Genomic DNA, 15840 nt, shown 5'->3' with positions numbered 1-15840 from the left:
CTGGAAAGATCTGTGTCGTCCTTTAGGACAACTTTTGTCTTTGCCTTTCTCCTGTCCCTTTCAGCTCCTTTTCTCAGTCACCCGTGCTGATATTCTGAAACCGCACTTACAAATCTGTATTTTTTTCTTAAAGCATCTGTCAAAACCAAATTACTTCCTTGCCTTGTATTCTACTCTATTTTTACTCTGTCTGCCAATATTTTTCCATCACTGTAGTATGCAATTTAAGAAGATTTAAATTTGTAGCAATAGAAATTGCTTTTTTTTGAGTATATTTAGAATGTAACTGGTTTGTTTGTGACAAGCACTCATTTACTTGTTAAATACTCTGTTTAAATAAAAGTAATAATTTTCATGAAAATTAGAGATGTGTATCCTCAGTCAATATATCTTCCAGGTATTTTTTTTCAAATATATCTTGAAATAATTCTATTATATAATTAATATAAAGTAAATAAGGTAGAAAGTGTGATTAAAGAAAATAGTTAATCTTAAGCATAATAGAGACTTTGTTTAGTGTACGTCTGTGTTCTTTAGAGTGTACAAATATGTAGAAGTAAGCTAATCTATTTTGTTTCAATTTGTTGAATTTTTATAGATTTGTTTTTAAGGGAGATATAGTTACAATGAGTTAATATCAGTTAACTTAAATTCTATTGAATTATTGAGAAATAGATTATGTGCTAGGTACTGTTTTGTTAAAAGTTTGTTAGTTTGAGAATTTTCTTATCAGCTTTTTGATATAGTAATACATCTTACAGTGACACTTCTTAAAGTGTCAGATCTCATTCTTAGGTTAAATAATACCAACAAAATGTAAATAATATCAAGAAAATGTGGAACAATAATTAAAAAAAAATAGAATAGTAGTCTACATCACTCTTAATTTGTCCATACTATTTGTAACAAACCTTCATTTAAATCTACTAAATATTCACTGCTAAATATCTGCTTGTTTAAAACTTTTATAGGCAGGCGTTTCAAAGCTGAATGAAGCTAAAGCTCTGGTTGATGAACTGAACAGAAAAGCTGGAGAGCAAAGCATTTTACTCAAAACAAAGCAGGATGAAGCTGATTCTGCTCTTCAAGAAATTACAGTGTCTATGCAGGTGGTATATACAATCACATCAAAAGTGGAAAAAACCCCCAAAAACCAAAACAATTTTTTTTTGTTTTTGGTGTCCATAACTGCCTGTGCTTTGTAATCTCTTCAAGTGTTACAAAATGTTATGCTTTTGCAAGAATTTGCCTAAGGGAAGACATGAGCCCTGAGGCTTGAATAAGGTTGCAACAGGACAGAGGATTCTATAACTTAAATCATATTTGAACTGATCAAATAGGAAGAGATCAGTGCAAGTTTTGCAGCTGAGTAGTGTTTACTGCTGTAGTTTAGTCTATCTGAAAGTTTTCCTAGAACTTCATAAATTCAAGCTGATGCGTTTTATGTTTATCACAGATAGGAACTTTCAATAAAATATGTACAGGTAGCACTATTTTAAGTAACAAATACCAGGAATTAAATTTGTGAACTCTTAGAAAGCGTGTATTTCATGAGGTCTGGTCCTCAGAATTTAACCTCAGAGAAGATTAAATAATACCTCCATGTTCATCATTCCTTGAATTTTTATTCTTCAGCTGAGAGGTAGACCTTTTTTTCAGTATTCTGTACTTTCTTTAGTAATGTTTTCTCAGTCAAGTAAAATAATTGCACAAACAATAGGTTTCCACATTGATACTTCCTGGAATCATAAACGTAGGTTAAGATGTAATGAATCTGCTGTCACTGCACTGGGTTTTTTTTGTTACTGACTTAGTCTGATTGGTTGGAAGTTCAATGCAAAAGACATTCTCTGTATGCAGTAAAGTAAATGCCTGGTCTTTTAAACCATTTGGTTCACAGTGCTTTGAAAGTATATTGCTTCCATTTTTATGTCTTTTGCTTTTGGCAGTTTTTAGTACTTTTAGGCTCTATCTGCCTACTGTACATGAATTTGAATAATGATGATTACCCTGGTGTGTTCACTGATGTCAGTTTTGAATCTGTGTCTGTTGTTATCTAGAAGAGTTACAAGTATATGGGTAGCACATATTACATTGTAGGACATAATCAAAGAATAGGTCAAAAGCAATGAAACATGATGGTCCCACTGACATCAGAAAAATTACAGTAGAATTTTGATTATTTAGATTAGCATAAAGTATAGGTGCCCGCTAACATTTTAATGTCACTTCAAATGTTCTAGTTTATGTAAGAGATAGTGCTCTAATACATAGAGACTCTTTTAATCTCCTTTCAGAGCAAGGCTTTTGACCTACAACTGAATTTTAAGGTTTTCTTATTCAGAGCAATCATTCAGTACATGTTCATTTGCATGAAATGTCTAATCTAGTTTCATGTAGCTAATGTTTTATGTATTTGAATGTAATCTTCAATGACATGCTGATCTACAGCTTGGGTTAAGTGCTCAGAGAATTATTATTATCTTAAGGTTTTCTGTGCTTATATGCATCCATTACCTTCTGCTGCAACTCAGCTTGACAATTACTGGTGATAATAATGTATTATATATCAGAAAAACATAAAATCTGGGCTTTTTTGACTTTTATTTTTTAAGTACTGAACTTAGAATGTTAGTCTTTTATGCATTTTATACATTTATCCTCAATGATAAAAGACATGTAGGTCCTTTTTATTGTTGTTTAATACACTAGGTATTAATTGTTGTACTGAAGTTTTTAGGATTGGCTTAGGATTGGAGATAGCTAATAGCTACTGTCTGCTGTGTGGTAGGCACAGTACAAATCCAGAAAAAAAAAGAGATGTAAACCCAAACAACTTACAATATGCATGTAGGACATACGTATCCTTACAGACAGATTGGTAAAAAATTTAAGTAAAGAAACCATTCTATGATTAGTACTTTTAGACTATTAGGCTGTAGTTCCAACACAACTGCTGCTTTAATGAATATGATAGAAAAATAGAGTTTTAATGGTGTTGTAAAAGAAATTGAAATAGATATGGGAGCAGCTGTAAAGACAGTGACAACACGGCAGTACTTTCAAATGTAGTAAGAATGTTATGGAGGCTGTCACTCATCCTTTTAGAGGAAGACTGACATGTTGGTAAGGAATGGAAAATCAGAGGCAAAGAGAAAAAAGATCATAATGAGCCTCTCAAAAATAGAGGTACAGATTCTGGTCTGTGGTAAAGAAAGGTGACACAGTAAAAGCAAATGATACTTATTCTATAAAGTTTATTTACCTAGTCTGCCCATCTAGTATCAAGTAGACTCAGATATTTTACTGTAATTGGTATTGTGCAAATTATTATAATGAAGACTAAAAGAAATGAGACCTAAGGGAATAAAATCTGTGTAAATTTGCAAGCTGAAGGTATTTTTTTGCAGAGTGCTAGTGAGCAAAAAGCAGAAATGGAAAAAATTAAACAACGAATAGCAGAAGAGGCTGCAGAAATAGAAGAAAGAAAAAGAAAAATTGAAGATGAACTAAAAGAGGTTCAGGTAAGAGCTGATAAGAAAAAGGAATATTTTGCAGTCTGATTTTATCTGAGTTACTCAAGTCCTGCTGTGCACAATGGTTTTGCAAAATTTATCCTTGCAATTCTTAAATTTTACTCTAAATTATTTTGATATTAAAACTTCTTGCATTAGGAAACAGTATTCTATTTGCCAAATTTAGGTTGTCATTTTGGCATTTGTGTTCTCTTAGATATTAATTAGAGAAAGAATTTTCAAGCCAAATCTTACCAACCACTTGCTATTTCTATGCTGCTATGGTCTACAGCTGAGTTCTGCTGATTTTATGGAATATTTTTCAATTACTCATGTCTTATATAGACCAACCACATTACTTTGCCTTGATCAAACTGGTAATGTCATAGGGTTTGGTAGTCTCATCTGAATGGAAGTAATTTAATGAGAGATAATTTCCAGTTATTACTAAATTCTGAAAATTATATATCCTAATGGCCCTCCAGCAAACTGCTTGTTCAAGAGACCTTACAGATAGTTGAGTGCTGAAACAGGCTCCCCAGGGAAGTGATCACAGCCCCAAGCCTTGCAGAAGCATTTGGATGATATTCTCAGGCACATGGTGTGGCTCTTGGGGATGGTCCTGTACAGGGTCAGGAGTTGGACTTGATGATCTTTGTGGGTCCCTTGCAACTCAGTGTATTGTGATTCTATGTTGAGCATCAGATTTCTTGCGTGTTATGTGTGTACAGTCATTGCTTTTAGTCTCTATTTTTCATCCCATCCATTTTAAGTTTATGCTGAAGCATAAGGGAAAACTACAGCAACTTTTTGTTTTTCCTTTTAAATATTATAGTTGCTAAGGAATTATATCCTTGTATTGAAAGTGACATAGAACTGCAGGACTACACCCATTTTGTGACCTTTGATAAATATGAAAGATCTGTAAGGTGTGCACAGTTTTTAAATAATAATCTTTAACTTCTCTTATCATTCTATTTGTTGATAAGGGCAAAGGCTATCTGGATTTGTTTAGCTACTGGAAATAGAAAGCTTTTGTGACCTGTAGTTCTGTGTGTGTTTACACAGAGATCCTCACTCATGCCTATAAATAGTAATTAGCATAATTATTAAAAGATACCTGTATCACAATGAACTTCTAAGTAATGAAAGAGCAAACATGATTGACACTAATATCTATGTAATGTTTATGAATTTCAGTGCTGAATGAAAAGCTAGGGTATGTCAGGATTATAATATGCTGTTTTATGGGGAAATATATTTATTATCACTTAGTAAACATGTGACAATTTTTTAATAACTTGTAAACTTGAATATGCATCAGTGATAGTTGGTTATGTAATAAAGTATTTAAAAAGAACAAGAAATTGTATGAAAACTGAAATGACAGATGTTCATTTTTTTGTATCCCCATCCCTCTTTATAATGTGTTTTTATATTTCAAGCCACTGGTTAGTGAAGCTAAATTAGCTGTTGGAAATATAAAGCCAGAGTCTCTGTTAGAAATCCGGTCACTACGGATGCCCCCTGACATAATCAGAGACATACTAGAGGGAGTTCTGCGGCTGATGGGGATTTTTGATACATCATGGGTGAGCATGAAGAGGTGAGGATTTTATTTAAACTTTAAACTTCTTAAGATGAACTACTTTCATTTATATTCAGGAATAATGCATGTTCAGAATTATTTGGTTTCATACAGAAATAATCTTTTTAATATTTGTTTCTTCTTTACTTAGTTATTTAATTCTTTTTACAGTTTCTTGGCCAAAAGAAGCGTAAGGGAGGACATAGAATCCTTTGACGCCCGTAATATTCCAAGAGAAATACGAGAGAGTGTTGAAGAACTTCTTTCTAAAAATAGAGCATCTTTTGATCCAAAGGTAATTCCTGATTGCATTATATAAAATGAGAAAAGACCAAAAAAAAGACAAAAAGAATAAAAAAGACGTGGTTGTCTGATTTGCCAACATAATTTTTAGAATGAGCTTAAATTAGAGAAAAAGTGATGAATTCTGCTTGCAGATTTTGTTAGAGATAAAGGTGTAGCAGAGATTACTCTGTTGCATGCTACCTCTAACCATGAGAATTGGTTGGTGAGTGGGGAGCTGTGGGATGAGAAGACATTATGGAATCGAGTCCTCTACCAAGCAATAGTAACTGGCTTATTCTGGCCTCCTTGTAACAGTAAGAGTCTAATAAATCATGCATTAATTTAAAACTTCTTGATTTCAGTGAAGCTACGTAGTTCTAAAGATACCCACTATGTTTTTTTTATGCAGATCGCTGGCCTACAATATAATCTCTTAGTAACAATTTAAAAGATTAGTTCAGTAGAAGAGCAGGCTAATTGGCATATTTAAGTTGGTAACTAGTAAATCTGTTGCAGTATTTATCTTTTCTGCATTATACTTCAAGGACTTTCTTCTAACTGTTACTGAATTTTTCAGAATGCTAAACGAGCCAGTGCTGCAGCTGCTCCATTAGCAGCTTGGGTGAATGCCAACATCCAGTATTCCCATGTCCTAGAACGAATTCAGCCTTTGGAAAAAGAGAAGGCTGGCTTGGAAGCGTAAGTTAGACCCTATTACAAAACAAGTACTTTTAATACCAATGATGGTAGGCAAAACTAAAACCTTCAAGAAGGAATCTGAATATGAGGAATAACTTCTTAGAGGGTGGCAGAGCACTGGAACAGGCTGCCCAGAAAGGTTGTGAAGTCTCCTCTGAAGATATTCAAAATGTGCTTGGACATGATACTGTGCAACCTGCTCTGGGTGAACCAGCTTTAGCAGGGGTTTGGATTAGATCATCTCCAGAGGTGCTTTCCAACACCAACCATTCTGTGATTCTGTGTGGATTGAAGTTTATTAAAAAAAAAGATAAAAGAAATTATACCTCATCTGTAGGTAATAAAATGTTCCTGCTGATACAGAAAAGTAAGTGCGCAATATTTTCTTCTTCCTGGAAGCTATACCTTGGTTGTTTTTTGTACAATCATGAGTTACCTGTCCAGCTGAATAGTGTCAGGGAGAAATGAGCATCACAGATATGCTTAAAGTGTAGTCTCTCAGTAAAACCCATGCTATTTTATGAGATGTATGGTTCCTCTATTTTCAGTCATGTACCAAGCATAATCAGGTTCTTCTTGGGATCAAAAAGATAAGACATGGTCTTATGACCATCCATAACCTTAGGAATCTGTACTGATTGTTTTGCCAGGTTTTAAAATTCTGTATTGGAACAACTTGTTCTGATCTTTTAAGAATAGGGTGTTTGATTTCCATTTTTAAAGCTATGTGATGAGAAGTACTCAAAGCTTTTTTGTATGAAAATATATTTTTTTTAATGTAAAACAAAAGGAAGAGCTGTCTCTGAACTACCTCTATGTAAACTACTTTGCTGTTTTATTCACTCTTTTTTACCCATGGTCTTAAAATAAATGTTACCTTTTTGTAGTAATCTCAAGAAAACTGAAGACAGAGAAAAGAAGTTAGAGGGTCTTCTGAACTCTGTTGGTCAGAAAGTATTGGAACTGAAAGATAAGTAAGTTGAGTTTGTTTATTTCAAGATATAAATACAAACATAGACTATTTTACATTATGAATAATGACATTTATCTAACCAAATGTAGCTTCCTGTTCTGCAAGATATTTACATCCCAATTAGTGGTGCTTAGATAGATAGTCTAAGTGTCTATCTATACACTCAGTGGAGATAAATACTGTTAGAATACAGCTCATCTTCTTGATCAGATGAAATAAATGCTCCTTAAAAGTACCTGCTTCTCACTACTGATGGTGTTGGTAACCTTTATTGTAGCCATTGATGTCAATGGTAAGCAGTATTGTTTCTAACCTTCTAAATCACATAAGACTTCAATGACTCCTTAGAATTTTGGGAATATGCCTATACAAAACTTCTACTGATCACAGCTTGAATAAAGGCAGTTCTATTTCTCTTAGGCTGGCCTACTTTTTGACAACTAGTTAGCTATCTCCTTTTTTCTTGGCATCTCTTCAAGTACATGACTCACAGTCACAGTATAAAAATAGGTCTGGTGAACTTTTATACTTTCTTCAAATTCAGTTTAATCTAAGTTTTTTAGTTTGATGGTTTTAGTATGTACTTAGTATAGGACATACTTTATAATCTGACATACGTACATATTACTAAAAGTCATGTTTTGTAGTCTGCAAAAAAAAAAAGGGAGATTCTTGTCATTCAGCTATAGAGTGATTTCTTAAATTAGTTATATACTACAGATTACAGTTAAATATATTACTTTAAACTGGTCGATTATTAAATGCATTAATTATTTTAAATATTAATCAAACTATTTAGATATTGAGCATTACAAAATAATACCTAATCCTTGCCTGTTTTTTAGGTCATGTTCTTACTACATATTAGTTTACAAAGTAGACTACTGTGCGTTGAACTGGAGTCATTCATGCAAATTAGCAATATTCTTTTTTAAAAATTTCAAATATCAAATTTACCAAATAGTTACAAATGTACAGTATGGCATTGAGCCTGCTATTTTCCTGACTAGGTGCCAAACAAAACTTTACACAGTCCCTAAAATCAAGTCAAGCTGTTTAAGTAAAAGAAGGAATGATTTTCAGACATTATGATCTGTATTTCAAATGTATTTTTAAGTCTCGCCTGTGTATCTATCTAAATTTTTTTAGTTAAAAGTCTAACAAGTTCATCTGCCAATTAAAAGCAGAAGGTACAAAAAAGAACTGTAGTTGTGTTCTTCATTAACAATATGGAGGAATTCATTACAAATTCAGTCAATTAAACTGCCTTGAAACTAACTGTTCATAAGTTTAGTAGTTCATGATAGTAATTACAAAGAGTATTTGTTTTACAGGTTCCAGAGTAGAACAACAGAAGCAGCAAAACTTGAAGCAGAACTAAGTAAAGCTCAGAAAACATTAAAAGCTGCAGAGGAACTAATAAATCAACTCGATAGGGAACACAAAAGATGGAGCACTCAGGTTAGCGAAAATTTTCATAAATATATCTTATAGCTGATAATTTGAAAATACAATTTTTGCACTGTTTGGAGAATGTGAGTTATTGCCATTCTGCATGTCTCCCAGTGTACATTTATTTGATTTCTCATTAGAAATTAAAGCTTTTCTTCCTTCTGAAACTTATTTTTACTTCACCATACAAGTTATATCACCTTGCTACAGAATGTGTAAAAAATCCCTCAGTATTTAATACAGAACATACAACATTCTGTGATGGTTTTCAATCACAATAATGTAATTGTTATGATGGCTGAACATGTCAGCAGTGGGACCCTCCAAGCTGAGATCCAATCAAAAGGGACAGTTTTTGGGAAAACATTAAACAATCACAGTCTTAAAACATATATCCTTTTATGGCATCGATGCCGGAAATGCAAATGTAGATCTACCCAAAATATTTTGTTGCTTTTGAAGTCTTCACTTAAATGTTTTAGGCTCTTCTGAGTAGGGAAAGTAAGCATATTTTATTTGCTCAAATGAAATATTTGAGAGAAACTGGCAAGTCTTTGGACACGTAGGCTCCTCTTTGGTCTGAAACAAAAAGGAAAATCTCGAGATATATACAAGCTGAAAATAGCTGTCACCTCCAGAAAGCAATCTCTAGTTTTCTTGTGTATTTTAAAGTGGAAAAAATCTCCATGCAGAGATACATGGTCCTGTCTCTCCACTGATACTAAAAAAAGCCTAAACAAGTAGACTAAGTGCCTGCATTTTGAAGAACCAAAGTTAAGGTTAGATGAATCCTTTTTGTAGGTTGACCAGTATGAAGGAAAAAAATAGAAGATTTTCCTTTGAAAGTAGCTTTACAGCTATTTCATCTGCTATAGTAAGGATTGGATGTATTTGAACCCCAGAGTCTAAATGCTTCTAAAAGTAATTCCTCCAGTTTTTCACCCTGATGCATTACCCTCATCATTAGAAAGTTCAGACTATCTGTTAATGATATGCTGTAGACTAAACTGACAGATAGATTAGTTAAGAAGTATCCCATGTTGCGGACAGTGAAAAGGCAGTATTTGTCTCTCTTTAAAGTAAAGAGGAAGCAATGAAAAGTTGCTTTTTTTGTTTGTGCATCAGCTTTTATTTGATGTCAGTTTGATTATAGCAAAAAAAAAAGAAAGACAATACTTTGAAACCAATTATGGCAGTCATATAGTATTTCGATATGCTATCTTTTTCTCCAAGATACTGGAGCATTTCAAAACAGAGGTGATGTAGTGCAGCTAAATTATTTGAAGATATATGATAAATGTATTTTATCATGTAAGTGTGCAGCGAATAACAGTAAATGTAATAGTTACATATAGTATTTAGTGTCTGTTTATATATTATATACATACTTACTACCTGACTGTGACTGGGATCACATATTTCTTATTTTTCTTACTATGATACTTTTTATTCATTTGCTTATAAATTGAACTGAAATTCATAGATTTTTAGCAGCTACATTCTCAGAAATATCTGTCCATGCCCTAACCCAAGGCTAAAAAGAATTTTTCCCATAATTTCTTGTCTGTGTTGCTGTGGGTTAGCTAGGTATAGATACCTGAAATGCAAGCACAGAGATTGTCTCAACTGTATTCCCAATGGCAGGCAAATTTAATTATGACTTTTTAATAACTGATGAGACATATTAACATAGCTTTTGTTTGCAAAACACCTATACAGTCTTCACTTTTTTTTTTAAGGTGTCAGAGATAACAGATGAACTGGCTACATTGCCTAAAAGAGCTCAGTTAGCAGCTGCATTTATTACATACCTTTCTGCTGCTCCTGAGGATCAGAGGAAAACCAGCTTGGATGAATGGACCAAATCAGCAGGCCTTGAAAGTAATTTCTTGTGTGTGTCTGTCAGTGTCTGTGTGTAAGTAATTAAGCTTGATTGAGGAAGTGAGAAATGCCAATGAGTTCTAATGAACAGTTTCAATTGTCTTCATGTTTCCAAATGAAAAGTGATGATGTTTTCTTACTCAACAAATACTTTTTTATACAGACAGGCTATTTCTTAGGCTTATTCTATTAAATTATAAAGATTATAAAAACTTATAAATAATTTTATTTTTGTAGAATTTGCTTAAAAAGAAGAATTTACAAAAATGAATTCACATGAACTATTGTAAATTTGCCAATGCGTTTTGAATGCATCTGCTTTTTCAGCAAGCATTTTTATTTCTGCATTAATAATATAATTAAATATTATTATGACATCAGCTAGTTATTAGTAATAGGTTCAAGCAATAAAATAATAGATTAAAGGGAAATCTACAGACCTGCACTCTGTTAGACAGAGTCTCCGCTGTATACAGAGGGGTAAATGCTTTATAATTATGCAGACTATAAATGCTGACACAAAGTTGCACTCTTTCATTTATCAGAGTTTGATTTACGGCGGTTCCTATGTACAGAAAGCGAGGAATTAGTTTGGAAAAGTGAAGGTTTGCCTTCAGATGATCTTTCAATAGAAAATGCTCTTGTCATCTTGCAGGTAAATTTGCTTTTTTTATCTTGTCTTGGAAGTATTTAAATTCCTACAAATTTCAGTAACATGACATCTACGTGGAATTTTGAATTACTTCATTTGTGTTATTTATTGGCATCACAGAACACACACACACAGAGAAATAAATACTTATGTACACTGGGTATTCTGTAGTACAAAGAAAAAAACAGTTAAAGAAAACATGTTTTCCTTTTTGCTTTTACAGTTTTCTTCCATATCAGTCTATTCCAGCTTAAAGTGATAGAATCAGTGGAAGATTATGTCCCATGTTTGTTGACTTTGACATATAATTTCTAATACTTTTTTCTCAGAAAAAGGAAAGGCTATATACAGATACCTTTCGAAACCTATATATATATTGCTAATAATACTTGAGAAAAGAAGTGGGAAAAGATTCAGTTTTATCATATAATTATGTATAGATATATAATACATAATATTGCGTGATTATGTACATGATATTGTAGTCATTTATCAGATCTCCTAGCAAGTAAGTATTTAATGGCATGAAGAGAATCTGCATTTACTACAGGTGATTTGCTTAGATTATTGATGATTCTCTCAAATCAATTGCAACCTTTTTTTAATTTAAATTTATCTTGCTTTATCATCTTGATGGTAGATCAGTAGTAGATCCTTTCTCAGTTTGATTAAAAAGGTTTTCAATAAATACTGTCTTATACCCTTAAAGCCACTTATGTGCTATAATAAGATCTTATTTTCATTATTTTCCTTAGTTGAATAGATTGAACTCTTAAAAATCTCAGTGTATAAAGAGCTTTATGAAGTGCTCCCTTAGTTCAAATAATTTTCTTTGTGTACAGTTTTTTTCAGCATCCTTATAAAGCTGAAATTGGACGTGATATTTTACCAAGGTGGTCTACAGTATAGTTCACAAGCTTTTGTATTCATCATCTTTTGATTCTTGAATATTGTCCATGTTTCTCTGTCTTTCAGTTTGAGATCTGTGCAATTACTCAGTTTGGAATACTGGAACTCTAAAAAAAGCCCCACAGCTTGGAAGCATTTATCTATCAGACTCAACTAGAGAATTGTTGAAAATATCTGTTTAAACCTTCAGCAAGTTTGCTGACACAAAACTGGGAGATATGGCTGATATACCAAGATAATCAGAGGGCTGGCACTCCTCTGCTATAAAGATAGGCTGACAGAGCTGGCGTTGTTCAGCTTGGGGAAGAGAAGGCTCTGGAGAGACCTCATTGCAGCCTTTCAATACTTTAAAGGGACTTATAAAAACGAGGGAGAACAAGTCTTTATATGGGCAGATAGGACAAGGGGGAAAGGTTATAAACTAAAAGATGAGAGATTTAGATTAGCTTTTAGATCTGCTTTACTTAGAGAGTAGTGAGGCACTGGAACAGGTTGCTCAGAGAAACTGTGGAAGCCCCATCCCTGGAAGTGCTCAAGGCCAGATTGGATGGGGCCCTGGGAACCTGTTCTAGTGGGTGGCATCTCTGCCTGTGGCAGGGGCTTGGAACTAGATGATATTTAAGGGCTTTCCAACCCAGCCATTCTGTGATTGAGTCTATGATACAGCAGAAGGTCAAGCTGCTGCCCAGAGGTTCTTCATGGACTGGAGAAATGGGCTGACCGGAACTTTGTGAAGTTCAACAAGGGGAATTGCACAGTCCTGCTTCTGGAGAATAACAACCTCATGTACCAACATGTGCTGGGAACCACCCAGCTGCAAAGCATATTTGCAAAAAAAGACCCTGGGGGTCCTGGTGGACACCAGGTTGTACATGAGCCAGTAATGGCCCCCTTCCAAGAAGACGACCAATCGTATCCTGGACAGCTTTAAGCAAAGTATTGGGAACAGGTCAAGGGAGTTGATCTCGGCACTAGGAAGGCTACACATGGAATCCTATACCAGTTGTATGATCTTCAGCACAAGAGACATATGAATGTACTGGAGAGAGTTCATTGTAGCTTTATGCCTGCAAAATACTTGTATTCCTGATTTTTTTCTAAAATGCATTGAGGTCTAAAACAAGAAGTACTGTACCTTTGCCCACTAGAGGAAGAAGAAGGAAAACTAATACCTCTTCTTCTAAGTTTAAAAGCAGTTGTGAATAACAAAAGCTGTAGATTATAGTCACTGAATAGACTCCTGTTTATAGAGAAGGTGAAGAATGACCTAACTTCAGCAGGACGAACACCTGAGAATTTTGGATTGCATACTTTTTTTTTAAGAAATAAAATAAAAGACATAAAATTCCTACTCTATTTCTCTAAGCAGTTTGTTAATGAAAAAAAAGATTTTAAAATATTTATGCTGTACATTTGGTAAAATAATAAAGGACTCCAATTTTATTCTTAAACAAAATAGATTTTAGTAAATACACATGTATATTTTTTTCACCCTAGAGTAAAGTTTGCCCGTTTTTGATAGACCCTTCTTTCCGGGCTACTGAATGGTTGAAGACACATTTGAAGGAATCACGTTTGGAAGTTATTAACCAACAGGTGCAGTATTTACTCTTGGTCTTACAATTCTGTTTTGCTTGAGCTTTCTCTATTCCAGACTTTAGAGAGCAGTTTTTAAAGGGGTGTGGTAGCAAACACCAAAAATGTGGCTGTATTCTATGAAGCCTATAACTTCTCATGAAAATTTGTTTACTCAAGGATGAGATCAAAGTACTGAAAATTAGAGGGTCAACATCTGGTATTACTTCTACAAAGTTTACCTCTTTGTGCCGCCCTCTCCAAGGATATCATATTTTCTACTGAGAGCAAGATAATAACAGATTTGTAAATAGAGAGGTCTTTTGTATTCTTGGCAGTTCACTAGATTTCAGGAGTATGTGTACACTTACTCCCTATGATTTTTGTGTTGTATTATCTACATTGGAAAGAGTAAGTTTGATTTCAGTTTGAGACTAAGGTACCTAAAATTAATTGTCTACCTGTAACTGTTTTTGTGGGTGGTGATGTGTGGCTTGGTTGTACACACATAGGCAGGCATCTAGTGCTGTTCAGAAGTCCCTTATTGAACCCCACCTGGCCTAAAGTTATTGCTTCAGCAGAATGTAGGTCTTGCACAGAACCCTGCTGTCCATGACAGATGGTTGGACTGTGTTTCCACCCCTGGGGCAGTCGATTCCAGGTGTATTGAACGCCCCTCCAGGTGAAAGCAAACTGTGGCCTGCACTCTGCCGCTAAAGGAATGGAGAAAAACGCGTTGGCTATGTCGATGGTGGCGTACCACTTTGCTGTCTTGGACTCCAACTCATATTGGAGCTCCAGCATATCTGGCACGGCAGCACTCAACGGTGGCGTAACTTCATTTAAGCCACGATAGTCCACAGTCAGTCTCCACTCTCCATCGGATTTACGCACAGGCCAGATGGGGCTGTTGAAGGGTGAATGGGTTCTGCTGACCACCCCTTGGCTCTCCAACTTTCGGATCATTTTGTGGATAGGGATCACAGCATCTCGGTTTGTCCGATACTGTCGTCTGTGTACAGTTGTTGTGGCCATTGGCACTTCTTGATCTTTAACTCGTAGTAATCCTACAATGGAAGGGTCTTCTGAAAGGCCAGGAAGGGCAGACAATTGCTTGGACCCCTCTTCAATCACCGTGGCTACACCAAAAGCCCACCGGTACCCTTTCGGGTCCTTGAAGTATCCTCTTCTTAGGTAGTCCATACCAAGGATGCAAGGGGCTTCTGGCCCCGTCACAATGGGACGCTTTTCCCATTGGTCTCCCGTCAAGCTCATGTCCGCCTCTACTACTGACAATTCTTGAGACCCTCCTGTCACTCCAGAAATAGTAACAGTCTCGGTACTCTTATACTCCGAAGGCATTACAGTACACTGGGCTCCAGTATCTATCAAGGCCTGGTATCTCTGAGGATCCGATGTGCCAGGCCATCGGACCCACACAGCCCAGTAAACCCGGTTATCTTCTTGGTCCCTCTCCTTCTCCTGGCAGAAGGCAGGGCCCCTCTACTGGTCTTGATCAGAGCATTCGTCGTCAGAGTTTGACTTTGACTTCTTAGACTTTTTGCCATTGTCGAAGTGGACCTCCATCTTCTCGTGTTTCGGCGATCGCAGTTTCTCTTCTAAGAAATCTCCGTCTACTACATAGACAACTTTCTTGTCAGTCTTCTTTCGCTTCAGCTCCCTCACTCTAGCTTCAAGCTTAGAAGTGGGTTCACCATCCCACTTCTTCATGTTTTCTCCTTTACTACGAAGGTATGCCCATAGTTGGTTACGTGACCCACGCTTAGAGTTCTCTTTCCTTCGACGTGTGAATGACAGGGACCGTGAGCAAGATCGAGACCAGGATCGAGGTCTAGGCCGAGGTCGTCTTTGTCGGTCCCGCCGTGATCTTCCCATTGGCCTTTCTTGGTAATCTCTATACCTTCTGTCCTCTCTGTCTCTAAGGTCGTCCTCATATCTGGAATATTCATAATCTCTCTCCGTTCTTTCCCTATCGTAGGTGCGTCGGTACAGGGGATTGAAGGAGTCTTCCATATTTTCCTCGATGGTTCTTATCCAAGCACACATAGTGTCCACGCTTGGTTCATCCATCTTTGGATTATATACGGGTATCAAGCAGGAAATATATGGTTTAGGGGCACCTTGAATTACCTTTTTCCACATTGGTTGCGTGCAGGGAACATTCTCAGGAACTTGGATATCATAATAATCTGGATCAGAATAGATGATCTCCAGCATGGCCAATTCCCGTAGGTATTGGATGCCTTCTTCCGCAGTCCTCCACCTTCTTGAAGAACTCTTCAGGGACTCC

At 35.5% G+C, this 15840-nt stretch overlaps 1 protein-coding gene across 4 annotated transcripts in view; it reads left to right on the top strand.

The window, feature by feature from the left end:
• The window catches only part of DYNC2H1 (dynein cytoplasmic 2 heavy chain 1), a 169766-nt gene that overhangs the window by 52388 nt on the left and 101538 nt on the right, over positions 1 to 15840 (top strand). For all 4 annotated transcript variants that reach the window (XM_051779783.1, XM_051779782.1, XM_051779784.1 and 1 more), the window contains exons 55-64: positions 972 to 1109; positions 3411 to 3524; positions 4961 to 5121; positions 5275 to 5398; positions 5966 to 6087; positions 6975 to 7061; positions 8395 to 8521; positions 10252 to 10393; positions 10939 to 11048; positions 13452 to 13550. In XM_051779783.1, coding sequence (XP_051635743.1) covers positions 972 to 1109; positions 3411 to 3524; positions 4961 to 5121; positions 5275 to 5398; positions 5966 to 6087; positions 6975 to 7061; positions 8395 to 8521; positions 10252 to 10393; positions 10939 to 11048; positions 13452 to 13550 — 1224 coding nt within the window. The remainder of the gene's footprint in view (positions 1 to 971; positions 1110 to 3410; positions 3525 to 4960; positions 5122 to 5274; positions 5399 to 5965; positions 6088 to 6974; positions 7062 to 8394; positions 8522 to 10251; positions 10394 to 10938; positions 11049 to 13451; positions 13551 to 15840) is intronic.

Source organism: Manacus candei, unplaced genomic scaffold, assembly GCF_025592945.1.
Source record: "Manacus candei isolate 608988 ecotype Guabito, Panama unplaced genomic scaffold, ASM2559294v1 h1tg000014l, whole genome shotgun sequence".
Lineage (NCBI taxonomy): Eukaryota > Metazoa > Chordata > Aves > Passeriformes > Pipridae > Manacus > Manacus candei.
Note: the sequence above shows the minus strand (reverse complement) of the source record. Positions and strands in the feature narration are given on the sequence as shown.